The sequence below is a fragment of the Equus caballus genome, chromosome 3, assembly GCF_041296265.1.
Source record: "Equus caballus isolate H_3958 breed thoroughbred chromosome 3, TB-T2T, whole genome shotgun sequence".
NCBI lineage: Eukaryota > Metazoa > Chordata > Mammalia > Perissodactyla > Equidae > Equus > Equus caballus.
The window spans coordinates 50,961,132-50,988,377 of NC_091686.1; the positions used below are offsets into that span (position 1 = coordinate 50,961,132).

The 27,246-nt window shown below is 35.2% G+C and overlaps 1 protein-coding gene across 1 annotated transcript in view; it reads right to left on the bottom strand.

Annotated features, from left to right (window-relative positions):
- GRID2 (glutamate ionotropic receptor delta type subunit 2) overlaps window positions 1-27,246 on the bottom strand; it is a 1,371,230-nt gene that overhangs the window by 278,346 nt on the left and 1,065,638 nt on the right. Inside the window, exon 11 of the mRNA XM_023638677.2 lies at window positions 8,816-9,128. Coding sequence (XP_023494445.2) covers window positions 8,816-9,128 — 313 coding nt within the window. The remainder of the gene's footprint in view (window positions 1-8,815; window positions 9,129-27,246) is intronic.

A 27,246-nucleotide genomic window follows, 5' to 3' on the forward strand; every position in this document is an offset into this window, starting at 1 on the left:
GAATCATACAATCTTATAGCTGAAAGAAAATTTAAAAATAATCTGACACTTTATTTTATAGATCAGGAAGCAAAGATCAAGTGAGTTAACTGGATGATTCATTTCTTTCATTGTCACTGGGCAAAACATTGGTTCCTAGTCTGTGTTCCTCACTTTGATAGGTCATGACTTGGTATATATTAGACCTAACTGCAATGTGTCAGATAGCAGCGTATCTGCACACTCCATGCCCATCATGGTTTGTGCTTTCCTCAGCAGGATAATTATGATTCCATGATGGAGCTGTGTGTTTATTCATTTGTTTCTCTTGCACATTGAAAGCTCCGTGAAGACAGACACCATGCTGTCCTGCTCACCCTTGTGACTAGATAAATAATTCTTGTTTAATATCCAAGCAGATGGTTCCTAGAGAATGAAGAATTTTAAATAGTAAAGGCAGAAGAAATACTTTTAGGACATGCTAAAGTAGACCTTAAACAGTAGACATAAACATTAACTGCTAGAAAATAACTGAAGCAGACAGAACAAACTGTGTAGCTGTCCCAGATGGATTGTTAATTTAGAGTTTAAGAGACAGAGTTGTAAATATAAAGAGACTATAAATTTTGGTCACAGCCACAAATCAAAGAGCAATTTTATGAGTCCACAGTGTGAAAGTATGGGTCATGCATTGGTCTTTTGTTAAATCTTGCTACAAAAAAGAACAATTACCATCAAGAAATGTAGGTTACAAATAAGGGATGCTGATACATATGATGAAATATATAATGTGAATTTATGCTTTATATTACAGAATGGAATTTCTCTGTCTTATAATTGTTAAAAATTCAAGTAAAGACTGTGTCACATTCAAGGGTATTTAACAAAAGTATCACAGGACTTTATTACCTATCAACTTTTTATATGGGAGATGGGAATCACAGGTTCAGCATTACGGGCATTGCAGTTGGCGGTCAAAACATGTTGACTGGTTATTGAAAACTGTGGCCAGTTACCAACACTTTGAGAAATGTAACCATTATTATTAAACTTCTAACTACATATTCACAGATGAAAAGAAAAAGTGGATTCTGGTCAAACAAAAATTGAATTTCCAAATTAATATTCTAAACTGGTGGTTTCTATTACTACTTGCAGTTCCTTGATCTCAATCCTTTAACTTTTATCGATCCTAAATCAGCTTTAGAATAAATTTATATCTGGTCACGTCCGCCCCTATTCTTACCACTTAAGCTCAGGGGGATTGTGATATGGTACTGTAAAACCAGTGAGTACTACTAAGACGTCAATGCTATTTTAAAGGACTTATGACATCTGCTTTTTCTATAATTTAAATTTAGATTCTTAAAAATATATTTTCTTATAGCACTTTGGGAAAGAAGAAAAACCAACTCCAGAATATCTTAAAATCATTCTCCAGTTTTTTAAAAATTTCTCAGGAAAACACTCCTTTGTTTTGTTAAATATTAAAATAATGCTTTTAATTATAGTATGTATTCATCAGTGTTTGGAGTAGCCAAGAAAATGTTTACACCAGTTCTTATTTTGTAAGCATTTTATAAGAAGAAATCTGATTTGTTCCTCCTGTTCCATGATTACTTTAACCCTCCAAAAGCTTAGTTCAGCAGGAGAAAGGATTTTCCGGCTCAAATCATGAAGAGTTGGTATTAAATTAAACGAAACTGAGGGGCATATTGCATGCATATAGTTTATAGAATCATTGCTAAGGAGCTCATGACGGTTCATTGGGAATACAAACTAATGGATTCATATCTTAGCATCATTGCGTTGTTTTCTAATCACACAATTCTCACTCTCCATCCCCATAAGGGTAGAATTTGAACAGTCTCTGAAAGTGTGAAGTTTCACCTTTTTTTCCTTTCTTTAGTGATGGAGAATCCTGGTGATAAAAAGAAAGAAAATGAGCACCTTGTCACGTTTTAAATCAGCATGGGGAAATTCTCAAGTGGATGTGACAGCGCTCAGAGTGCTTGGCGCTCCCTTTGTTAAGGACTGCCAATCATAATTAGCAACAACAGAGATGTTGTTCGAACCTAAATAAAAATTACAGAGAGCCTTTTTGAGTTAATATCTGTAAGAAGAGAATGTAGAAAGAAACTTGTCTCTGCAGCCTAGTTAACCTGTCACTGGGAATTATTCTCGTTTTCCCTGTATTCATTAGGGTCAGTAAACAACAGAGCTAGCCAATATCATTTTTGTTATATTCAAATTGAATGTGAAATATCAGATAACATTACAAAGGAATGCTTTAGCTACTGTGTTTCAAGGCTTGAATCCTTTGGGATTTTGTGACTAGCACATTGGTAAATCTCATATATTTTATATCTACACTATTAAAATGGATGTCTTTTTGAGTTATTCTCCTCTGCAAAGTTTTAAAGAGATGCTCTCTCATCAACAGTCTCTTCTGTTGCCTAATTTGATAGAGAAGAATATCTGACTCTTCTTTTTGTGGAAATGATAAAGTTGTGATTCTCTGGAACTGTGCAATGCATCTGGCAGTGGGAAGAGCTCTTTATTTTCTTCCAAAACTTGTCCTGGGATCCCAAGGCCACTGGATTGCCTCTCATGTTAACTCTTGTGCAGCAGCCATCAAGTTATCTTCTACCTTTCCTAAAGGCCCTCTTTCTGTCCCTCACTAGCATCTGTGGAGGCGTTTGAAGTTTAAGAAAGCTACCAAAGGAGTTTTCTATCTTTTTCTCTTTCCAATAATTCTGTCTGCTCGTCTCATCAGAAAGAGTTCATTTAGTCCCAGTTTGGCTATGACCCATTTGCATGGTCCTGAACATTCCTGCAAGAACTGTGTCTTTCTTATTTATGACCATATTCAAAACAACTAGGTTGTCCATGGCACATAGTATACCCAAGAAATATTTATTAAACCAATTAACGTAGTTATTCCTTGTTTTCCTTTTGTTCTTCCTGTTCCTGGCACACAATTGGTATTTAGTAAATGCTGCTGGTAAACAAACATATGTGATAGCTTCAAATATTAGATATGACTATAAATACTTACACTTCATAAAATCAGACAAACCATCTGAGGTGAACTCTGAAGTTTCTCTTTGCAAGTAGCAAACAAATTACATACAACCACATGTGTGAACAAGTCATAGCAGCCCTCCATGGCCCAGATGATATTAAGAGTCACTGCCCATAAACTAAACATAAAGGATCTTCAAAAATCAAACCCCAGATGTTTTTTTAAAAGTATGTTGATTACAGAGAGATGTACGTAGACATGGAGATAAGGGAAGATATAAAATGACAACAAAACTTGCATAAAATTGGTCTCTCATTCATGCATTTAACTACCTAATTCACAAGCTCTAATGTTCCAGCCAAACAAATGTGTAAGTTTATCTCTATAATGGACCATACTGTTTTGCATGGTTGGATTCCCTGAGCTGTTTTTCCAAAATGCTTCGAAGTTACAGATTTTTAAAAAATCAGGATTAGTAAACAACTCACATATTTAACATTTTTCTGCTTTTAGCTGTTCCTGAATTCTTTTTTCAGAAATCTATCTGATAACACACAAAATGCCTCTTTATCCCTTTTCAATCTGGTCTAGTGGCTCAATAAAGACTATAATTCTGAAATAACAGCTGTACTTCTTCTTAAAAGACTATATTTTTATTGGAAATTATCACTAATTCCAAGTGCATCACCTGTGCAAGGACACTGTCATTGACTGATTCTCTTTTTCATAGGGTTTATGAGCCTTTTCTTAATTTATTTTTAATCAAAGTGTAAAGATGCTCCTGGTATCCGTTAATGAATTCACCTTTTCATTGTTAGCAAGTGGAAGAATAGCAGCATTTCAAAGATGAAGTAGTTAATCATACTCAATTCAGTATTATGCATCATTATGAATTTGTATAAATGTTCAATCAACCCACAAGCTGTACAACTCATTTAAGGATAATGGTTGGGATACACAGTTGGGATAGAAAAGTGCTTAACATATTGATAACGTTTGATATCTGCCACATGTTTACAGAACTACAAAAGCATGCTAACATATGGGTAATTTTATTTATCATTTATCTGTTGAGTGTGCTCCAAAACTTACTGAAATTTGGCCACCTGGAAGCAGAAATTGGAAAGCCAATCCGAAAGCATATCAACATCTTCAAAAATAAGGCTTCAACCAATTGGAGACCTTATTTATTAGTTTCTCATCTTAGCTACTTAATAAAATACACAAATAGAGACATTCTGACTAACTTCCTGTTTGGTTTAGTGAGTTTCTGGTTATTGGGAAACAGACTGTAACCCAACAAATGCAATACTGCTCTTAACTCAATGCTTGATTTAGTTAAATATTCAGCATTTATTTATTCATTTAGTTGATCAGTATGCATTTATTAAACACCTAATATTTACAAGACACTGAACTATAGGGTAAGGTACTATAAGGATAAATAGTGTCTTCTGTTCAAAGGACTCAGGTAGAGACAAATGAAAATAGAAAGGCAATTACACGACAGGTGTCGAGAGCTATGAAAAATATATCTTAAGGAGCATAAAAGATGGTCCTTAATCCTAGCAAAGATTTCCTGAAAGAAATGAGATCAAAGCAAGAATTAGAGGATGCATAGGAATTTTCCATGTGAAGGCAGAGAGTGGAGTAGAGATTAAGCAGTTTGGTAATAAAGGCATTTCAGGAAATGGAAAGAGCAGAAGCAAAGGCAGAGAGGCGTGACAGTCTAGTCTCACGTTCAAGGGACAAAAACAGTTTGGAGCAACTAGACAATTAAATGTGAGGCATGAGTGGCAAGACGTGAGAATCAAGCACTGGGCATGAGCCAGATGGTGGAATATGATTCATGCTTTAAATAATTCAGACTGTTAAACTCTGGGTATTGGAGAGCCAAGAGAATACTTGAAGAATGGGAATTATGTGGTTAGCTCTCCATGATAATGATAACTTGGGTACATGCAAGTATGTGGCACGTATATGTGCAGGGGACAAAGCTGAAAAAAGAAAGACCTGTTATGAGATTCCTATAGTTCAGATGAGAAATGAGGTAGGTCTAATCCAGGTAACAATCTGGACCTTATCTCCCTGGGTGAGAAGAGATTTCCACTTCTATAAATATTTAGGAGGTACAATTTTCAGGACCTGCTTATGGTTGGATACAAGGGATAGAAAGAAGAAGAAATCGAAACTGTTTTCAAAGTGTCTAACCTGTATGTCTGAGTGGTTGGTAATGCATGACCTGGAATAGAGAATATGAGAGGCTATAAAGGTTTAGAATGGAAAATAAATTCAATTTTTGGCATGTTGGAATTTGTGGTGCCTATGGTCTATCTAGAGAGTGGTCTAGTGATCAGTTGGATATACAAAACTAAAATTCAAGGACGGGTGAAGTAGATTTGGGAGTCATCTGTATATGGGTGGTTATTGATACTATGTTCAGAAAAATTGGATGAAATGGAAAGAAGTGAGATGGAAACAGACATTAATTACATCTAGCTGTACCACCTTCTCCTTCTAGTCAATGCTCATATCTATCAACATCCTAGTTATGTCTCCTCATTTATTGACAGCTTTGGCATATGGCTCATTTTCTTCCTCTCTAGCCCAAACCAACCATCATTAGAGATGATTCATTCAATCCTCTGAGCTCTCGGTTCCTTGATCAGCTTTGATGTCCTTCACCAACTCTTAACTTCAGAAATCCACATCCACACATATAACTTGTCCTCTACTGTTCCACTACAAAAATTTGGGGCTCAGGGGTCCCATTTCATAAATACAAACTTCAAATTCTCTTCCACTGATGTTTCCACTGCTGTTCTTTAGCCTCATCAAGAACTCTACTCTCTCCCACTACTACTCTGTTGTTTCCCAGTCTTACTCTCTACTACATTCTTATTATTGGTCCCTCTATTTTTTATTTCTCCACGTACCCCAGAATCTATCACTTTAACCCTTACCTTGCCAATAATCTAAAATCATTTGCCTTGTTATTCTTTTTTCACGTGCCTGACTATCTACAGCTGAATCTAATTTGTTGTTATTTTTATTTGTTTAGCAAACATTTATGTGACACTTATATAAGTTGTTTTATCTAAGAACTTCACAATTTTTAGCTACTTTAATTCTCAAAATGAAGCTATGAGGTGGGCACAACCAGGATGCTCCCTGCAAGAGGAACTCAAACCATCATACAAGGTTGTGATCCCCAACCTGGACCCAAAGTTTTTGTGTTTCATTGACTCTTTTCTCTCTTTTTGGAATGCTTTCTATGGAGAAATCAATCATCATGCTGTGAGAAAGGCCAAACTATTCCATGAAGAGAGACCATGGAGGAAAAGATTCCATCAGGCCTCAGCCAGCATCAACCACCAGACACCAGAATGAAATGAACCAGCCTTCAAATGAGTTCAGTCTCCAGGGCCTCAGACATCCTTGAGTAAAGACAAGCCATCCTCACTATGTCTTGTCTAAACTTCTGACCCACAGAATTGGTAGGTTTTGCAGGAATTTGTTACAGAGGAATAGTCACTAGAATACTACCAATAACAAGTTTATTGTTAAATCCAATGAATATCTTTCAAGTCTTAATCATACTCGATTCTTTGAAATGTTTAACACAGCCAACTAAACCCTCCATCTTTAAATATTGTCTTCATTTGGTGTGTATAACACTGCATAGTATACGCGGTACTTGCACCTTTCTTGCCACTCCTTATCAGTAACATTGAAAGCTCCTCCACTTTTCCTTAGGGCTCTGTCCTAGGCCCTCTCTGGGCCAGCAGTCCTCAATCAGGAGTATGCAGTTGAGAACGGCTTATTAATTTCCATGACTTTAATTATCTCCCACATACCAATATCTCCTAAATATATGTTTATCCCAGATGTCTCTTCAGTGCTTCTGACAAGTATATCAAACCACAAGCATTAGAAATATCCCCTTGGATGTTTCACAGATACCTCAAACTCAATACGTATTAAAATGAAAGTATCATCTTCCCCATCACACCTGTTCTTCATGTTGATTTTTTTCTTTTTTCAGTAAATGACATCAACATCCAATACACATAATTTCCCAAGGATCAAACGTTGCCTCCTTTTCCTCCTTCAGTACCAATCCCACACCACTATATAATTGCTCAACTTCTATTGATTCCAATTCATTAATACCCCTCTCTTGATTCCCGATGCCACCTTACCTTTGTGCAAGCCACGTCAACTCTCTACTTAGTTATTACCATACTTATAACTTGTTTCACTTTCCACATTGCCCTTTTTCAATCTACATACTACGATCAGAATATTTCTATAGTACAAATGTTAATGTGCTTTTTCCCTATTTAATAACTTTAAATAGCTGATCACTTCCCTGGGGATCAAGTTCAAACTCCTGATAATAACAAATATATCTTCAGCCTCATCTTTACCAGCTCCATTCTGCAAAGTCTATCCTAATTTCTCTCTCACTTCCTGGTCTGAAATTCTATCCCATCTGTCTCTATCTCCTCTCCCCTATATTCTTCTTTAACAAGCTCTATATATAGTTAATTCTGTCTCTGTTTATCTACTACCAATTCAAACAGCTTCTTTGCCATGTTAAGCTACATTAAGCCTCCCTGCCTCTATGGTCTCATAACAGTCTGTGCTTATCTCTATCACAGCACTTTCCACCCATAATTGTGATTGCTTGTTTACATGTTTGTTGTCCCACTAGACTTGTAGCTCAATGATGGCAAAACTCTCTTGTTCATGATTATACACTCAGTGTCAAGCAAAGTTCTACCTAAATAAATAGTGTGGATTAAATATTTACTGGATTAGTGATTAATGAATGGGCTAAAAATGTCTATGACAAATATAATCTTAGTGAGAGTCTTTGACACAGAAAGGTAAAGGGAAAAGCCTACCAATGGGGGCTCCACGGATAGATTTTAAGAGAGAAAGGAGAGGAACAGCCCAGACAAAATGCAAGATCCAATAGCAGGTGTGAATAAAAAATAAGACGTTATTAAGAGTTGTAAATATTAAGGCAAAAGTGTCATGTGTCTCTATTGTGACCCGTATTTTTCCTCTTCAATATATGTGACAAGTTTGTAAGAAACTATCAATCCCCTAAGTATTTTATCATTTCATTCTCTGTGATGGCAGTAGTCTCAAATAGAGAGTTCAATAAATATTCTTCTATTCTGAAACTGTGAAAATCAAAGAATTAACTGGACAAGTTTAAAGAGTAGGGCAGATTGAATATTGGATAACAAAGACATTTTTAAAAATATAATGAAATTGTAAGTTAAATCATTGGTAAAGATTATACATTAAAGTGAAAGATAAAATACACAATTTCTTATCAGAATCTTAATCAGTCTTTTCACTGCCAAGGAATATTTTTAACACACGAAATAATGTCTCTGAACAAAGAACAAGTCCCAGCATCTCTTACATATGTAAATAATTAAACAGTATCTGTTCTAGTAGTAAGTACTTCCATCCCAGGCTATTTCTCAGAATGTCAGAGCTTGGAGAGGAAAATCTGAACTTGAATTGCTTGTGAACCTTATCACTGGCATTCATTTTTGGCCTTGTTGATGAAATTGAACTTACGTCAAAAGGTAATGAACCATTTTTGCTGGAAACCTGCTGTGTTTGAGATCCACTAGGAACAGGTAGGAAACGTTCTTTTCTGAGTATTGCTGTGAAGACCCTTTAGAACACTTACTGATGTCAGATACAGAACCTTCCTAACTGAATTCATGGCATTTGAAACATCACATTCCTTTTTATACTAAAATGTATTGTTTTTCTCCTTACCTTGCTGTACAAAGGATCCATACACAAACCACATGGAGTTGTAGAGAGTAGTAGAAGTCATTGATCCCATTTGTAATCGTGGGGGATTAAGCCAATTCAAGAGGTAGACCAGTAGACCCACCAGAAGGACTGTGCCAGCAATGCAAGCCCATAGAGAGAGATCAAACGGTGCAAGACAGGCAAACATATCCACTGTCTTCTCAGCCCTTCGAAGTAGCACTCCCACTGAGTAGTCCATGTACCGTGTAGTAAAGTCCACCACATTCTCACGATCTGGGGTGATGGTTAAAGCAGAAATCCCTATGTCGGCTCTCTGAGAAATTGAAAGAGAAAGGAATGCATTAACAGTGTGAAAAACAATTTGATTTGTGGCACTTCAGCTTGCCTTGAGGAAAAAAAAATGGATGCCTCAGGCAGCATCTTAAGTCTTTTTATATAAACTGAATAACACTGCCGAGACTTCTTAGAGAAGAGCTATGTGTGAATTTTGCAGTTTCTCCTGCAAATCTTGCCCCACCAGAGTCAGACAAATTACCTGTTCATATTATCAGTGCACGTGAAATCAGCGAAGAATATTTCAGACACAGATAACACCAGAAGGAAATTGTCTTTTTTGCCTTGGGTCATTTTATCAAAGCCATCATTAACACAGTAGCAAAGGCAAAACGCATTCTAAAGAATTCTTTCTGAGAAAACATTGCCAAGGTATTCAATATATTCTTAACATGTAAATTATTAGGCAGGTTATCAAAAAAAATTCAACATAGCATTTTACCCTTGGTTTAGAGATCTCTGCATCAAAATTCATATTCTTGGGCTCTGAATATATTAGAGTTTGTTAGAGCTTTCATAGCACTAAGTTATAATGTCACATGCCAGCGGTCTCTACCATGATTTTATTGTATAAACCTCAGAAACAATTTAATGAACAATTAAAGATTAAGGAGACATAATTCTTCTTGCAGTAATAACCCTTCTTCTCAGTGTGTGTCTCCTTAGATTGTCAGTAATAGCACTCAAAACTACAGCTCGTGCTATTTAACTTATTTAAAGCCCACAGCCGAGTTGCAATGAGAGCACAGAACAAACGGCTTCACATTTAAATTCCATGATATGAAAACACATATTTAAATATCTAAAAAGATGCATCTTGTTTGAAATAATGACCTGTGGCTGTGATTAAAGCTGTGGGACGCTCCTTTCAGACAAATACAAACAATAGCAAATTGTTGAACATTTTCATTATTTTTTTCCTTTTTCATTTGTATTGTTTTATGAAAGTAGAGAAATTGGTTTTATTGTTTTGGGGGACAAAAAAAAGACATGAAAAGTAAATTACCTAGTGGCATGCTAAACCAACTCAGATACATCTAGTCTCTGAAGTAATAATGGCCTCAAAAATGTTCTAGCCAGGGGCTGGCCCCGTGGCCGAGTGGTTGAGTTCCTGCACTCCGCTACAGGCGGCCCAGTGTTTTGTTGGTTCGAATCCTGGGCGCGGACATGGCACTGCTCGTCAAACCACGCTGAGGCAGCGTCCCACATGCCACAACTAGAAGGACCCACAATGAAGAATATACAACTATGTACCGGGGGGCTTTGGGGAGAAAAAGGAAAAAATAAAATCTTTAAAAAAAAATAAATAAATAAAAATAAAAAAAATTCTAGCTAAATTTAAGTATCATGTGTGTGAGATACATATATGTATAGTATATAATGTATATATTATATCAGCTCATATATATTTGTTGTTAGGCCCAGTGCTAAGTATTTAAATGATTTTTCTCATTGAATCCTTACGAGTCATGAATTATGTTTCCCTTCTATGCCATAGATAAAGAAACTAAAACTTGAAGAGCCAAAGTAACTAGTTCAGTTCTCACGGTTAGTAAGTAGAGAAGCCAGATATGAAAGCAACGTTTTCCTTACTCCAAAGCCTGTGTTCATAACCACTTTACCATAGGGCAAGAAATTACTTATCATCCAAATGACCCATATTGAAGGAAGGGTAACTGGTTTTAGGACAATTTTTACCTTAAAAAAATCTGAAATTTTGTTTTTTTAAATTGTACTATTTACATTGCAACAAGGCCATATTAATGTAAGTACCATGAGTCTAGAATTATTAACTGAGAGTTTTAAACTTAATAACTATATGAAAATAAACTTTCAAAGAAATAATTATTCTTGCTTTCAAGCTCATATTAATTTTTTATAGTTAGTTATTAGAAATTGGGTCTTTTCAGATTGAACATCTAACCTGCATCCTTAACTCTCTAGTCCTATCTTTTCTGAGCTTCTGAGTTTATCTATTTGTGAAACGAATGTAACCATGTGGAGCATGACTGTTGGGAGCTGACTCATTTATCTCAATCTTAATGGTGAATAAATAACTCTCCGAGATTCAATTAGACTCTCAGAAGGTGCATTTACTTTTCCAGGACATCAAAGTACCATGGATCAGTAACTTACTAATTGATGCACTAGTGACCCAAAGCATTTTATGACTCAACTACAGTCAGAAAATTTCACCTAAGGGGAAATTTATCGACAACATGTTGATTGAACATTTGTAAATGTTCATAAATATTTTGCTAATAAATAATTATTTTACATTTAAATAATTATGAATTGGAGTAATCACTATACTGATTTTAATAATAGATACTTATAAGTATCACAAAGTGAGTTTCTACAATGGAACAAAAAAGATATCTAGGGAACAATGTGGATTTTTTTGGAAAAGGGAACTGATTATTTTGTATGTACTAAAATATCTATTAAATGTAATAACTACTTGTCATATTTCTATGGAGAAATTTCTAAATTCTGGCTCATTTTCAATACTTGGCTATTCTGTTTTCAAGAAAAAATTCCCAGTCTCCCTGTGGAAAGCATATCAGAATTATATTATGGACTATTTCAAACTGTACAAATACATTTACACACACACACACACACACACACACAAAACATACACATACACATTTTCCTGTCTCTGAGGTTTGTATACATCTTCCTAAGGAAGGGCCTCACTCCATCCTTCAGAATCAATGACACAGCAGACCACTGTGCTTGATATGAATACGTGACGGTCTTTACTTGTGTTAGAGAAGTTGTGCTGGAGCAGAAAAAAAAGCTAGGAACCACTGATTCAGAAAGATGGTCCTAAAACTTCTTGAAAAATCTCTAAACAACCAAAAATAATGAGAGACAAAGGGTCATTCGTATCCTTCTTTTCCTTCTTTCTTTCTTTCTTCCTTCCTTTTTTTCTTTATTATTATTTATGTATACATGCATGTATATCAACTCACTTTTCCAGTTTCTACAATGACTTTTCAAATCTTTACCCTCATGAAACCTTTAATCTTCTCCCTCCCTCCCTCTCAGAAGATGACCTCCACCACTCTTTTATAGAGAACATAGAAGATATCAGATTAAAATTCACACTTATTTCTGCCTCTCAACCTATATCCCAGACCCAGCCTACTCTGTTTAACCTCTGTTTACAATAGAGGAGCTGTCCTCCTTCCTATATAAGGCCGGCCCTCCATCAGTAAACTTATTAACCAATCCCCTCCATTTCAGATACTTAAACTCCTGTCTCTTAACTCCCTATGAAAAGATTCTTTAACTCTTTCTCATTAGAATAAAAACAAAAAGAGGAAAGGCTTTCCTTCTGCTCTCTATATCTCTGACTCCCAATTACTACCCATCTTCTCTTGCTTTTTCATAGTCAATTTTCTCTAAAGATTTGTCTCTATTTCCACACCTCCCAGTCACTGTGGGAAGACTCTTGTGTAGCCATATTGTTAGGTACTCTTACTCAACAGACACAGCACTTCTTAATCTTTACATTGTTCAGTCAAATGGATATAATTAGTGTTCATGTGTCTAGGCTTCTAGGCATTTGACACTGAAGACTGCCCCCTCCACCATAAACACTTTTTCTTGGATTTCCTGACATAATATAAGCCTCTTTCTCAGTTCCTTTTTCAAGTTCATGTTGGCAATCCTCTGGACTTGGGCATGCTCCCTTTTTTCATTCAATATCCTCTGTCCAGGCAATCCCATTCATATCCAATACCTGTATTGACCCCATCTACAGACATGATTTATAAACTTATATTTCTAGATATAGATCTAAGCTCTGGAGTCTAGACTATTTTATGCAACTACATAATTGATATTTCTATTAGATGTCTTAAAAGCTCCTCAAATTTAACAAGGCCAATACCACACTCTAACCAGTTCTCTTACAATGTCTCCAGCCTTGATGAATATCTTTTTACATGTCTTAAATCTTGGTGGTCTCATTGTCTTTCCCAGTCTTATGCCCCCCATTCTGTCTGTCACGATTGATTTCACCTCCTGGGAATCCTAATATCCATTTACTTCTCTACTATTTCCAGCTCCCATCATTGCTTATGAGTCTATCTGAAATCTAACTTTCCTCCTCTCTAATCCCCCTATTGCAACCAAAGTAATCTTTCTCTTGAGCAAATATGGTCCTTTCCCCTGCTGCAGTTCAAAGATTTTCAGGGGATTTGCATTGCTCTTAGGAAAAAGATTAAAAGCTTTAATATAAGTCTACACATGGTTAGATAGACTGTCGTCAATTTACCTCAACGTATTCATATTGGACCATTTTCCTTTCCAGCACTTCTTCCTGATGCATGTTCTTTGTACATGCTGTTACCACTGTCTGGATTGACTCTCCCGAAACTTCATTAAGTAAACTCTTATTCATATTCGTAAATCAGCTCAATTATCACTTTCTCAGGGAAGCTACCCATGACCTCCTCTGAAGAGAATAATAATTATTGTTGTTTACACTATCAGAAGCCTATATACCTCACTTCCCTAGCAGTTATGACAGTTGTAATTTTACACATATTTGCATGATTCTTTGAATAGTGTCTGACTTTTCTACTAGACTTCAAACTCCATGAAGGCAGGGACTGGGACTTTGTTTTTTCAAATTGACATATTCTTAATATCTACCACATTTGTTTGGCATGGATTCATGATCAATAAATACGTGCTTCATTTATGAATGAATCCAGATGGAACATTCACTAGATGCTCATTACCCAAGTCTTATAAATCTCTTCTATTTCTCAGCATTCCCAACAGAGACAGGTTTTTACAGAATAAAAAGAAAATGGTAATATAAAGATTTACTAAGTTTTATAGCAGTGATAAAAGAATTATATCTTGAATAATTACTTTAATATTTAAAATACGGTTCTTCATTGGTTTACCAATATATTTATGTTTATGTTATTTGTCATTAGCTAAGGTAATTAAGAGTCTACTATAGTAGGTTCAATATATTGCAAAATATTATTATATGTCAAATGTTTAATGTAAAAGTGATTATTTGAATTTTGATAAAAACTAGCACTTAAATTAAATATAAATTTTTCCAAAACTATTCTAATTACACAGTCATAATATTTTCCTTAAAAGGAGATATGAGATTGGTATTCTCTTAAATCATGAAGAGGAGATAATACAATGGGACATGAATAATAAGCTATATTCATTGAAATTTATAAGCTTCATCTTAGAGAAGTTGAAAAACATTTACTCAATTTAATCTGAGATAAATGATCACATCTAACAAATAATTATCTAATTTATCCTTAAACATAATGCTAAGGACATTATATTAATAATAATAATAGTTATACATGTACTTAATGCTTACTGTATACCTAGTGCCATGTTATATGCTCCACATAAATTATTTTATTTAATATTATTAGTCCAAATGCCTCTTTCCAAGATGAACAATTTACATTTGAAATATTCCAATTAATATAAAGCTTTGATTTTATAATGAACTGATATCTGCTTCCCTGTATCCTCTGTTATCTTCACATTATAAATCTAAGTAGATCTGCTCTATGACAATCTTTCAAATACTTGAACAACAATATCTTATTCCCTACTTGGAAAAATTATTTTAAAACTAAAAATAATTTACCTATTCAATCTCTCTTCCCAAGATAGGATTTCCATATCCCTCAAAATACTGGTCGTTATTCTGTGAACATCAATGTTTCTTCAACTGATACGGATAAAATAGGTTGGGTTTTTGTGTGTGTGTGTGTGTGTGAGGAAGATTGGCCCTGAGCTAATATCTGTGCCAATCTTCCCGTATTTTGTATGTGGGTTGCTGCCACAGTGTGGCTTGATGAGTGGTGTAGGTCCACACTTGGGATGCAAACCTGTGAACCCCCAGCCACCAAAGCAGAACACGCTGACCTTAACCACTATGCCACCAAGCCTGCCTCCTTTTTTTTTTAAATGAAATTGGAGCCTGAATCATTTTTATGAGGTGAAATACAACACTGCCTTATACTAAATTTAAGGTCAAATAAATTTTTAAAATATTTTTGAATGAAACTATCAATCTAAAAGTCCTCATAAGTCCTATGTGATTGATTCTGAAGAAAAATGTTGGATTTTACATTTGTCTTTCATCAGTTTCATTCTTTGGTTCTTTGGTCCTTTACCTCTATCTGAAATATTTTCCACCTTGACCTATCAGCCATCATATGAACTTTTTCTGCTAGCGTTGAGTCATTTGGAAGTTTGAGAAGCAGGTCTTTAATTCTTCATCGTTACCAGTAAACTATTGATGAGCAGGACACGGACAAGGTCAAAGTACTGCAACTTGCCTCTAGAGTTCTACCCACTTTGACAATAGCTCATTAGTTAACACTCTAGATAAGCTTGTTTAATCACCTATGAATGTTCTTTACTATACCATCACCCAGCCGGGCTTCATGACGTAGTTTTTAAGTGCTTTGTAAAGGGCATCACTGAGCTCAAAATACATGTGTAATCAGATATTCATCTTTTCATGAATAGCTAATGGTATCAAAAAATTAAATTGACTGTTTTTTTTTTACCACCTACAATACATCTGATTAATAATCCATTCTGTAATTTTACCAGAGAATAAAATCAAACTCACTATTCTGTGAGAATGAATTTTCTTTTCTAATTTTGAATATGCCAATCTCCAACTGTGTAACACCTCTGCTTTTCGTGTTTTGTACATATTATCTATAGTAACTCACGTATCACCTCAGGAAATGCATCCATTCTCCCAGGATATCGTCTATTTGGACATGGAAATTCGAACTCATTAAAAGTGCCCATCATGAGCTGCAATTCTTTCAAATTTTTTCCCCCTATCATTCCCACTTTAAAGATATTTTGCACAAAGTGAAAGGAAATAGTTACTGAAGAGCTTTGGCACGCATTTAACAAACACTAGGTCTATCTCTGCCTATTCAACTTCTTGAGCCATACATTTTCTTCTTTTGATCTTCACAAGAATGAACTGTCTATAGATTTTTAAAATTTCTTGATGATTTTCTTAAATATTATTTTATATTCTTTGATCTTCAAATAATGTTTTAGTGTAAAAGCCCCAGGTTCACTTGGGAGAAAGTAGGCATTGAAAAAATGCTAAAGGAGGAAGAAAGGAAGAGTGAGGGAGAGAGGGAGAAAGGAAGGATGGAAGAAAATAAGGAAAGGAAGGAGGAAAGAAGAAAGAACGTGTTCAAGTCTTACATCTTTAATTAATGATATACGATGTGACTTTGAGCAAGTAGCCAAATTTTCATCATTTTAGATTACTTATCTGTACAATGAATGGATTGTAATTGATAACATAAGAGCCCTTCTGACTCTGAAATTTTAATGCTAAAAATTATTTATTGAGACCTTATAATATGATCATTGCATGTTTGCTAAAAATAGAAATGTTTTTGCCCTAAAGACTTAAAGTCTAAAGACTTTAAAGGTTCAACAAACCTTTCCAAATAAGTACAGTATGTAAGTTATTACTATTCATAGGACAAACCAAAAGGTAAGTAATGGGAAAAGAAAAATAACCAAATTGTCAAATTAATCAAAGTTATTAATTTTCTCAATGTCAAGATTTATATGTATTTCTTTGGAAGAAACATGGTAGGTTTTAATTTTTCCTTGTTATAGATTAATCTTTCAGTTTCAATTACAAACACATAACACAATATCCATTACTCTTCAAATATACCACTGGAAAAGAATAAATTGCCAGGTAGAACCAATGAAATTGTTGTTAAAGTAACTTTTATTCTGAAATTAAGATCACACTTAATCACTCTAGAAAATTTTAAAAGAACAAAAAACTATAAAGAAGACATTCAAATCCTGATAAGATGACCACTATTGTAACTCCGTTAGTGTTTTTATATATTTAGTTTACACTTCTATGCAGGGTATTTGTGAGTTCATTGAGAGAATGATATGAATTTGAGTATGGCTTAGCATATGATAAGGCAAATAACAATCTAAGACAATTACTAAGGATATTTTTGTTGCTGCTACTATCGGTACCACTATTATTTATTCATATAGTGCTAACTATGCACTAAGTACTTTTCAATAATTAATTCAATTAATCTTCACAAACACCCTGTGAGGTAAATACTATTCTTATCTCCATTTTTTAAACAACAAAATTGAGGCACAGCCAGATTAGGTAACTTGTCTAAGATCATATAGCTAAGATCCAGGATTCTAACCAAGGCAGGTTGTCTCTAGGGTCAAGTGATATGAATATAATTATTCTTTTCCCCCAAAATAATAAGCCACTGACCTCAGTATTGTTCTAGAAGAATCCATAATATTTCTCCTGATTTGAAGGGATTCATTCAGCATATGCCTAATTCATACATTCATACATGCACACGTGCACACACATATTCTGGGATTTCTATTCTCTTCTATTGGTCTAATTCCACGCAATTTTAATTATTTTACCCTTATGTCAATAGCTACAATTCAAGAATTTCTTGCTTCCCTTCTTTTCACCTTCAGAATTTTTAAACTAAAGCCACTTAAATATATCATCCAGTGTATTTTAAATCATTCTCATAAATTCATAAAATCTCTTTGGTATTCTAAGTGGACTCAAAGATAACATAATTTACTGTAGTCAGCAATAACATTTTAATAGAATCTTTGGATCTAAGAACATTGTACCTTTCCATCTTTCTAGTCTATTTATTCAAGTCTAATTTTACTCTCTTTATTGTAACTGTATATGGCAACTTATGCTCCTGTGTGCTTTTAAACTGACCTAACTATGGAAATTTCTTATTAAAGCTAATAATTTTTCAATTGATTCTCTTGATTTATTTAAGTTATTTAAGTGTCATATTTTCTGAAAATAGTGTTAGTTCTAACTCCTACCAGAATAGTTATTACTTTTAATCTTTTCATTTCTTTTATTACAATTGTTATATATTTCAGAATAATATCAAATAATTATGTTAGGGTTGGCATTTCTATCTTGTCGCAGATTTTAATAGGTGTGTCTTTATAATTATATTTTTACCATTAAATAAGAGTTTGGCTGAGATAGGAAATTATTACTCTATCTCCCATTTAATTAAAAAAATTGAGGTTGCAATTGAAATTTCAAAAAGCTTTATTTTAATTTTGAAAGAACTTCAAATTTAACACAGGAGTTGCAAGAATAGCACAGAACTCTTTTATATGCTTTACTCAGATATAACAATTTTAACCTTCTGTCATAGTTGCTTAATCATTGCTTCTTTCTTTCCTCAACACACACACATAACTTACATATATGCAGATATAGAAATATACATACTATTTATTTTTTGAACCACTTGAAAATAGGTTGCACACATCATGACTCTATCTCTTAATACTTCAGTGTTATTTAGCAACAACAATGATATTCTGTAACACAACCACAGTGCAGTTATCAATCTCTGGAAATTTAATATCCATACCATACTTTAATCTGCAACCCATGTAACAGCTTTGTCACTTGTCCCAATACTGTCCTGTCTTAACAATTTAGTCCAGGATCAGGTCTTGCATTTAGTTGTTGTGTCTCTTAGTTTCCCTAAATCTGGAAAGGCATTGAAGTACCTGTTCTCTAAAGGAGTGGTTGTGTTCATCTGTGAAACATTAGGTCTTGTCCTGTTTTGTACAATCGTTCTTTAATAACGTTTTTTGTGGAAATTGATCAAAGTTTCTACTTTTTACTTGATTGAATTAGCTAATGCTAATGATTTGTCTCTTTTGTTGATATTTTCTAGGAACTAGGATTTGACTTATTAATTTAAACCAGTTTTTTCTATGTAACTTATAATTTTCTCCTTTTATTTTTATTATCTGCCTTATACCTTGTTCTAAAATTTGTAGGACTTTTTCTAGCTTTTGGAGATGTAATTAAATACATTTATTTTCATTCTTTTATTTTTATTTATATGGATTTTTAAGACTATGAATCACTCCTTTAAATATTCTTTATAGATTCAGATAACGTAGTGTTTTTATTACCATTACTTTAAAAAAATATCTGGGGGGCCGGCCCTGTGGCTGAGTCGTTGGGTTCCCGCGCTCCGCTTCACAGGCCCAGGGTTTTGCCAGTTCAGATCCTAGGCGTGAACATGGCACTGCTCATCAGGCTACGCTGAGGCGGCATCCCACATGCCACAACCAGAGCGACCTACAATCAGAATATACAGCTATGTACTGGGGGGATTTGGGGAGGTGGAGGAGGAGGAGAAGGGGGGGAGGAAAAGGGGGAGGAGGAAGAGGACGGGGAGGAGAAGGAGAAAAAAAGATTGGCAACAGGTGCCAATCTTTAAAAAACAGAAAAAATCTGTAATTTACGTTTGTATGTTTCCTTTCTCCCAAGAGTCAATTAACAGAAGGCTTTCCCAGTTTCAGGTAGAAAGCCTTTTTCAGTTTTGTTTTTTTTCTAGTTTTATTATGTTTTGATCAGCAATATATGCCCTCAGTGGAACTTAACGGTGTTGCCTGTGACACCTAGTCTGAGTGATTTTTGCCAGTGTTCATGTGTGCTTGAGAAGATGGCATATTATCGGGATGTCGTGTTTGAGATATATATATTGATGTATCTTACAGTTTATGTTATTTACTACTGTATGACTTTTGTTATATTTACTGTGTTTTCCCTGTGCTTTGTCTTTGCTATGTTTTTCTTTTGGTATTTAGTAAGGTCTGTGCTTTTGTTATAGTGGTTAACTTTATATCTGCACTTTCACTCCCTACTTTTTCCCACTTAAGCTTTTACTCTCTGCTTTTTCAGTTTTAAATGAAATCTGTGACTTCCACTTACTCCCTACACCACAGTGAATCATGATATTATGCTTTCCCCTTTCTTTTCCTCTTTTTCTCCCATTGTTTAATACCATCCTTTCACTTTTAGATCATATGATGATTTCATATCATTATTTAACACATGTTTCTAACCTGGTTTTAGTAACAATTCTACAATTAAATATATTAAATGATCACTATGGGTCATTTTGCCAAGTTTCTCCTGTTATCTCTTGGTTGATTGAGGCCCATACTCCAGTAGTTTCATCAGGAGGTGCTAAATGTCCACTTTTCTCTTAATGCTTGTATGTTAAAAACTGGTTTTTCTGCAGCCACGAAGGAGAGCCTGGGTGAACATAAACTCCTTAGCTTGTACTTCCTCTTTTGAGATTCCTGAAAGTGCTTCTCCAGAGCTGGCTTGCTTTGTGTGTCGCTCTTGAGAAGTCTGAGAGTGATTTAATTTTTTTACCATTAAAAGTAATTTAACCTCTTTGCCTTGAGGATTTTTTTTCTTCCTCTTTTAAGTCTAATAATTGTACTAAGATATCGCTCAGAGTTTATTGTTTTGGATCAGCTTTTCTAGGAACACTAAGTACATTCAAGTTTTATTTTCAGGAAGTTTTCTTAGATTACAGCTTTAAACATTAATTGTATCATTGTGGGTTTTTTTCTTCTGAGACTCCAAATATATGCATATATATCTTTTGCTTATTTTCCATTTTGATTCTTTCATTCCGACTCTTTTTATTTCTTTATTTCATTTTCATTCCTTTTTTCAATGTAATTTATTGTCCTTTGAGCAACTTATAATTTATGTCTGAAGATTTTTGTCTTCTATTTTGTTTTTCAATATATATCCTGAGGTTGTTGCATTTCTTCATCATTTTGGCCATTTCAATGGTTAGCTTTTGAATTTCCGAATCTGTTAGTTTTTCTTTAAACTTCAAACATTGTTTGAGACATTTAATTCAGTTTGGAGTGTTATGTTACAATTTTATTTTGCTCTGTGGTTGTCTATTTGAGGGGAACTTTGATCAACTTTTAAAATATATTAACCCATACTTTCTTTTCGTCTTAGAGTAGTTTTGAATGGAATTTGTCCAATTATTTTTCTATTCCTGGATAATTTGTAGACAAGGTTCCTAGTTCAATAGGACTTTCTTATGTCAGTATAGTAACATGTGGTCTCTTTAACGTTTGTGGGTGGGGTTGCAGGGGGTTGGTATATATTGTTTCTGTTTAGTTTCTACAGAATTCTTAATGTTCATTTCACTGCCCTCTTTGCCTTCACTACCACGTCTCCAAGGAGCACATATCTTCTCTATTTCCTCCTCCTCCAGGAGTAATGCTTCCTTCAGGGTACCACCTCATCACACTTACTGTTCAGTCCCTTCCCCACAGCCAGTGCTGTGGATTACCAAGTCTCAGACGCGTGTTCAGTACATTAACACTTGGTATGAAACTTTCACTTTCTGAGGGTTATACTGGTATGTTATCTGCTTCCTTCTCTTCTTTCTTATGAAGTCACTTGTGCCTCCACTCCCCTCTCTTCTCACCCAGAGACTTGCAACGTCACCTGGGACTCCAGTCTCATCTCTGTTGGAATTTGATATTATATCAAATTTGACAATTAATGGAATTTTTTCTGGGTCATCTGATAAAGCTATAATTGCTTAGGAGTTTGCTTTCCTGAAATCTGATAAATTTTGGTTCATGGAAGGCACCCTTGCTTAATTTAGAGTAATATATTAAATTTTCCTCTGTTATATTTATTTGGTCATATCATGTGAGATCTAAAAAGGGGAACGTAGAGCCCAGCTCTGTGGCTGAGTGGTTAAAGTTCTGCATACTCTGCTTTGGCAGCCCGGTTCACAGGTTTGGTTCCTGGGTGCAGACCTGCTCCAATCACCAGCCATGTTGTGGAGGTGTTCCAAATAGAAAAAAATAGAGAAGGATTGGCACAGATGTTAGCTCTGGGAGAATCTTCCTCAGCAAAAAACAAAAAGGTAGGGGGGAAGGTAGATGCTTATGTTTGTTTGCTTCAACATCTTAAGTGAATAGAAGCCCTAAAAATTTCTAAAATTTCTATAATGAAATAATTTGTAAAAATGTCTTCCAAACTAGGTAGAGACATAAGAGGAGAAATACTTTGGCAGAGTTCAAACATGAGAAGTCACTGAATATTGTTGTTAAGTACTTACAAACTTAAAACATTTTCTAAGTTTTAGCTGTCAAAAATGTGGGAAAAGGAGGGGCCAGCCCCATGGTATAGTGGTTAACTTTGGTGCACACCACTTCAGTGGGTTCACCGGTTCAGATCTGTGGTGTGAACCTACACCACTCACCGGCCATGCTGTGGAGGTATTCCACATACAGAATAGAGGTAGAATGGCAAGATGTTAGCTCAGGGCTAATCTTCCTCAAGAAAAAAAAAGGAGAAAGATTGGTAACAGATGTTAGATCAGGGCTAATCTTCCTCAGCAAAAAAAAAAAAAAAGAAAGAAACAAGAGAAAAGGAATTTTCTAACTTGGATTTCCAGTAAAATGTGTGAATTTGTCAGATAAGTTAAACCATCTGAGTCCATTTAGCTCAACATTGAAGATGGGCCAATGTAAAAGCCAAACATAACAGAAAAACTTTTATATACTGCAGCACTGGCTAATAAGTTTGCCATCTATAAAACAGAAAAGCAAAACTAAGATGAAAAATAAATAAATTTAAACACTAAACTATGAAAGCAATATACAAATACATTCTAGTTTTTAAAGGGTCAAATTCTATAAAACCAGCCTATTCTCTTCTTACAAGTAGAAGAAATACCCAAAACACCAGTGACTTAAATGTCAACAGAGAAGTTCCATGGCTGACTGTCTTAGTTGATAAAGCTTCCAGTGTTAGAGATTGGACTTATTTCCCTGGTGCTCTGATTGCCTCAGTATATAGCTTCCAACTCATGGATTAAGACGGCTATTTGAGCTCCAGCCGTTCTATTGACATTCCAGGGAGGAGGATCAGAATAAGAACAAGAATCCTCCCTTTAAGAACGTTTCCCAGAATATTCACATGACACTTCTATTTAATTCTCATTGGTTAGAACTTGGTCACATGACCACACTAGCTCAGGAGAGAAGCCGGGAAATGTACACTGTGAGCAGTCTGTAACTGGCTATAATTCAGAAGCTATATTGCTAAGAAAGGAGGAAAAAGATATTTTAGGACAATTAGCAGTTTTTTCTGCATTTCCCCATAGGTAACCATTTTCTCAAGATTGATGCAAGTCCTTTTAGACTCTTCTATCTTTATATATAGATGTGTACATGTATATTTTTTACAAAATTTACATACTACAGTATGACATAATGTCTTCAAGTAATATACTCACACACACACAACTATTTAATCTTTCTAAGGGCTGCAGAGAATTTTAAACAATAACCATTTTTATCACCTCTGAATTTTCAGCACATAGATAGTGGATGGTAGGTACTCAATAAGTGTTTATTGATTATGATGGTACTCTGATAAAACTTAATCATTTCCCCTTGAAGAAATTTTAAATGTTTTCTTTTTCTTGCCTATTATAATCAATAGATGTTTGATCTTGTAATTTAGATTAGATTCAATTGAAAATTGTTGCTTAGAGCTTGTCACACTGATATTTCTAGAAATTAATATTTTTCATTATTTCAATAGATGTTTTATCTGACACTACCATAGTGACAAAGGAGCATTAGTTTAGTTTCTATGTTGTCATTGTCAGATCTCTAAGCCTCCTCCCAGAAACCACAGGCCAGCCCTTCTAGCTTTCTCTCTTGGCAAGCTCCCTGCCCTGCTGTGCCCATTCACATAATGATCTAATTTTAAAGCCCTTTTAGGAACAGTTCAGTTTTCACTAGTCTCCAAACTCCAGCTTTCCTCTTCCAGCCTAAATATGTGTATGTAGTATTTTTCCAGCATATATACAAATATATATATATTTATGCTGGAAAATATGTATTTCCCTCGCTTTTTGTATTTTTACCTGAGTTCATGACATTGCCCTTCCTTTCTTTGTTTTTCTGTCTCTCTCATATAGTACTTACCCCATAAGCATCTGTTTTATATTCTCAACTATAAACTTCTTGAGGCAGGAGCTTTGTTTTTCATAGTCTTCTATCCCTTTAAGTATTTTTCACGCTGCTCGCCCCCAGTGAATTTCCAAAAAAGGTCTGTCGACTTACTTGACCTTTGCTATGTGGTAAAAGAAAGAGGTGTGTTTATACAACCCTAAATTTTGTCAGGAAAGAAACAGATTTCAGGCTGTATACTGCCTGAAAAAGTCTCTGTTGTTGTGAAGACGTCATTGACTTTATGAGGTTTTTCCATACAGGCCATCGGCCAGGCCCTCTGCGTAAAGTAGTCCCGGTTCGAATGTTTTCAGGTTGCATTCCTGGGGTACACCTCCACATACGCTAGCTGTGCAACCCCGTACATGAGATGTCATTGCCCTCCCTGTACTGAGGACTCATCTGAGGTGCAGAGAAGGTAAATAGCTTGCCTAAGGTGATAGGTGAACAAATTCTGGAGCTGGCCATGCCCACCATACTGTGTTTGCTAACTTTTTTGCTTTTGTGGTGTCTGTATAATCTTTCTCGTAACTACTTACCCAGTATTTGTTCATCGCTCCATTTCTTTTCCTTTTGGGCATGTATGTGCTTTTTAATTCTTACTCTTATTTTTCTGACTTCTGATTTGCCTCTAAGCAATACTCATACTGGGGAAGTAATTAGGAGAAAGACATTAACAAACATGGTGGTGGGTGCACATGCTTATGAATGAGCATGGAAGGCATTATAGGCAATTATAAGAGTTTGAATAATTCTTACACTGAATAAGTTGGGAAAATATTGGAGGGTTTTAGGGAGAGTAAGGTGTGATCTGATTTACATTGTCAAATAATCACTTCGGCTGCTCTGCTGAAAACAGAATATAGAAGGAAAGAGCTATAGCATGGTAAATAGTTAAGAGGCAATGGAAGTAGTCCAAAGGAGAGAGAATAGTGGCTTGCACCAGTGGGTAGTGGTGGAATGATGAGAAGTGATCATATTTAGGATATATTCCAGGTTTATAGCTAGAAAAATTTGTTGATGCATAGTATACGAGGTATAACAGAGAATAGAGGGGTCAAAGCTAAGTCAGAGGTTTTGGACTGAGTAACTCGAAGATTGGAGTTGCCATACATGGTGACAGGGAAGGTTGCGGGGTGTGAAATCAGGAACTCCATTTTGAACGTGGTACGTTTGAGGTACCCATTAGACATCTAAGAGGAAATGCTGAGTAGTAGTAAGAAGAAACATAAGCCTGTAGTTCAGGTGAGAGGTCTGGGCTGAAAAAGCAAATTTGAAAGTTGTCTACTTATAGATGATAATTAAATCCTTGAGACTGGGTGGTTTCGCCAGATGTTGAAGTGTAGATAATAAAGACAACGTTGGGTGTGTGCTGAATTTCTCTTTTTCTTCCCACTCCCTACCTCTCATCTAGCTCTCTAGCACTTGGAGAACAAGAAGCCCATGTTCTATATTTTATGTATTCCCCAAATGCCAGCTGCACATTAGGCACCAAGGAATGCTTACTGAGTGCCAAGTGGGAAGCGAGCTGCAAGTTATTTATAAATTGCAAGAGTTCAGGCATTATCCTGAATCATTAAAAGGGATTTAAAATAACGCCATTTCTGCAATTCCCAAGAGGGAATGCTACCATCTTCAAAGAAAAGGACCATCAGAAAGAGTTTTTCAGTTATGTAGAGACTTTTTCAGCTTTCTGCGAAGGCATCTTGAGGCTGCTTCTGAGGTGAGCGTATAGAAGCAATCTCTCCCTAAAATGCCCAACTGCAAATCCACATTTCAGTCAAAGGCAAACCAAGGATAATGACTGGAATTGAGCAAATTTTTATTTTTATTACAGTAAAATTTTCGGTCATTCTAGAATTCACTTAAGACCGCTATTATAGATGTTTTTAGAGCCCCACAGGGGGACATGTATGTTCTCCCAGAAACAATTTGTCTCTATGAGAAGCGAATCTATAGTGGCTGTTCTCCTAGTGATCTGTGCAGTATGAAGTGAGCTATAAAGTGAGTAAGAGATACATTTGGATGTCCTAGCACAGGTATTGGGAGCCTCTGTGGTCGCCTCCTCCCTTGATACAGTTGAGTCTTGTTAGGTGCTCAGTTTGTTTTTCAATCAGGGAAATCTTCACTGATTTTAAAGGCTGCTGCTACAAAATCATCAAATTACAGAGAAAACTCAGAATCATTAAGACTTAAACAATTAAAATCTAAAGTATCCAAATGGCAGGCAAGAGAGAACCCAGAATTATCTTTGAAGGTACGGCTCTACTTCCAAATATTCATCCTGATATTCGTGTGTGAATTTAAAACAAATTCCTCAAATGAGGTTGGTGCATTCACACTAGATGTCAGTGAATATTTAAAGATTCCAAATATGGTTTTGATGTTGTAATAAAGGACATTTCTATTTCTCTTCAGTATTAAAGTTAACTTTTTTATTTAGTAGCTAAAGTACTCAATATTGCAAAAACACAGGGAAAGAGGGGTGCATTCTGTATTGCATACTACCTTTCTAAAATACAGTAAATTTTTACTATCCTCTTTCACTTATAGCATATTTCACTACGTTTATAATTTCCAGACTAAGATAGAATATTATTTTATGGAATAAGAATCCTAAATAAAAATGGCCAATCTAAACACAACGTCCTAAGATTATGCCCATAGAATCAGATAGAATTTCATGGTTGAAAGCCTCTTTAAAAGTTACTTAGACTAGTCTCACCCAAATCTGCACTCTCTTTTATTCCTGAAAGTTATGTTACTCGTTAATTTTACCCCTAAACCATGACTAGAGATAGATGAAAATCTAGGTAATAGATGGCATTTCAATAGCCAACAGTGGACTTCAGGATTTATTCATTCTCAAGTTATGAGATTTTCTCATCATAGCACCAGTCTTTATATCACCGTGGCTTTGACTGATGCAGTAGTCTGTTAATTTATATCCTATAAGCCTCCAGATCTTTATAATTCTACACGTTTTACTGAATTTTTGTTTGTCCTTGCCTATGCGTTCTCTTTAAACCTAAGAGCCGTTCCTGGACAGCCATCATTCCCTTTGGAAACTACTCACTTTCTGTTCTGTGGCTTTGATTGAAGACTTATTTTTCACCACTTATCTGTGCTTGCCACCTATTAGAGCAAGTACTTAA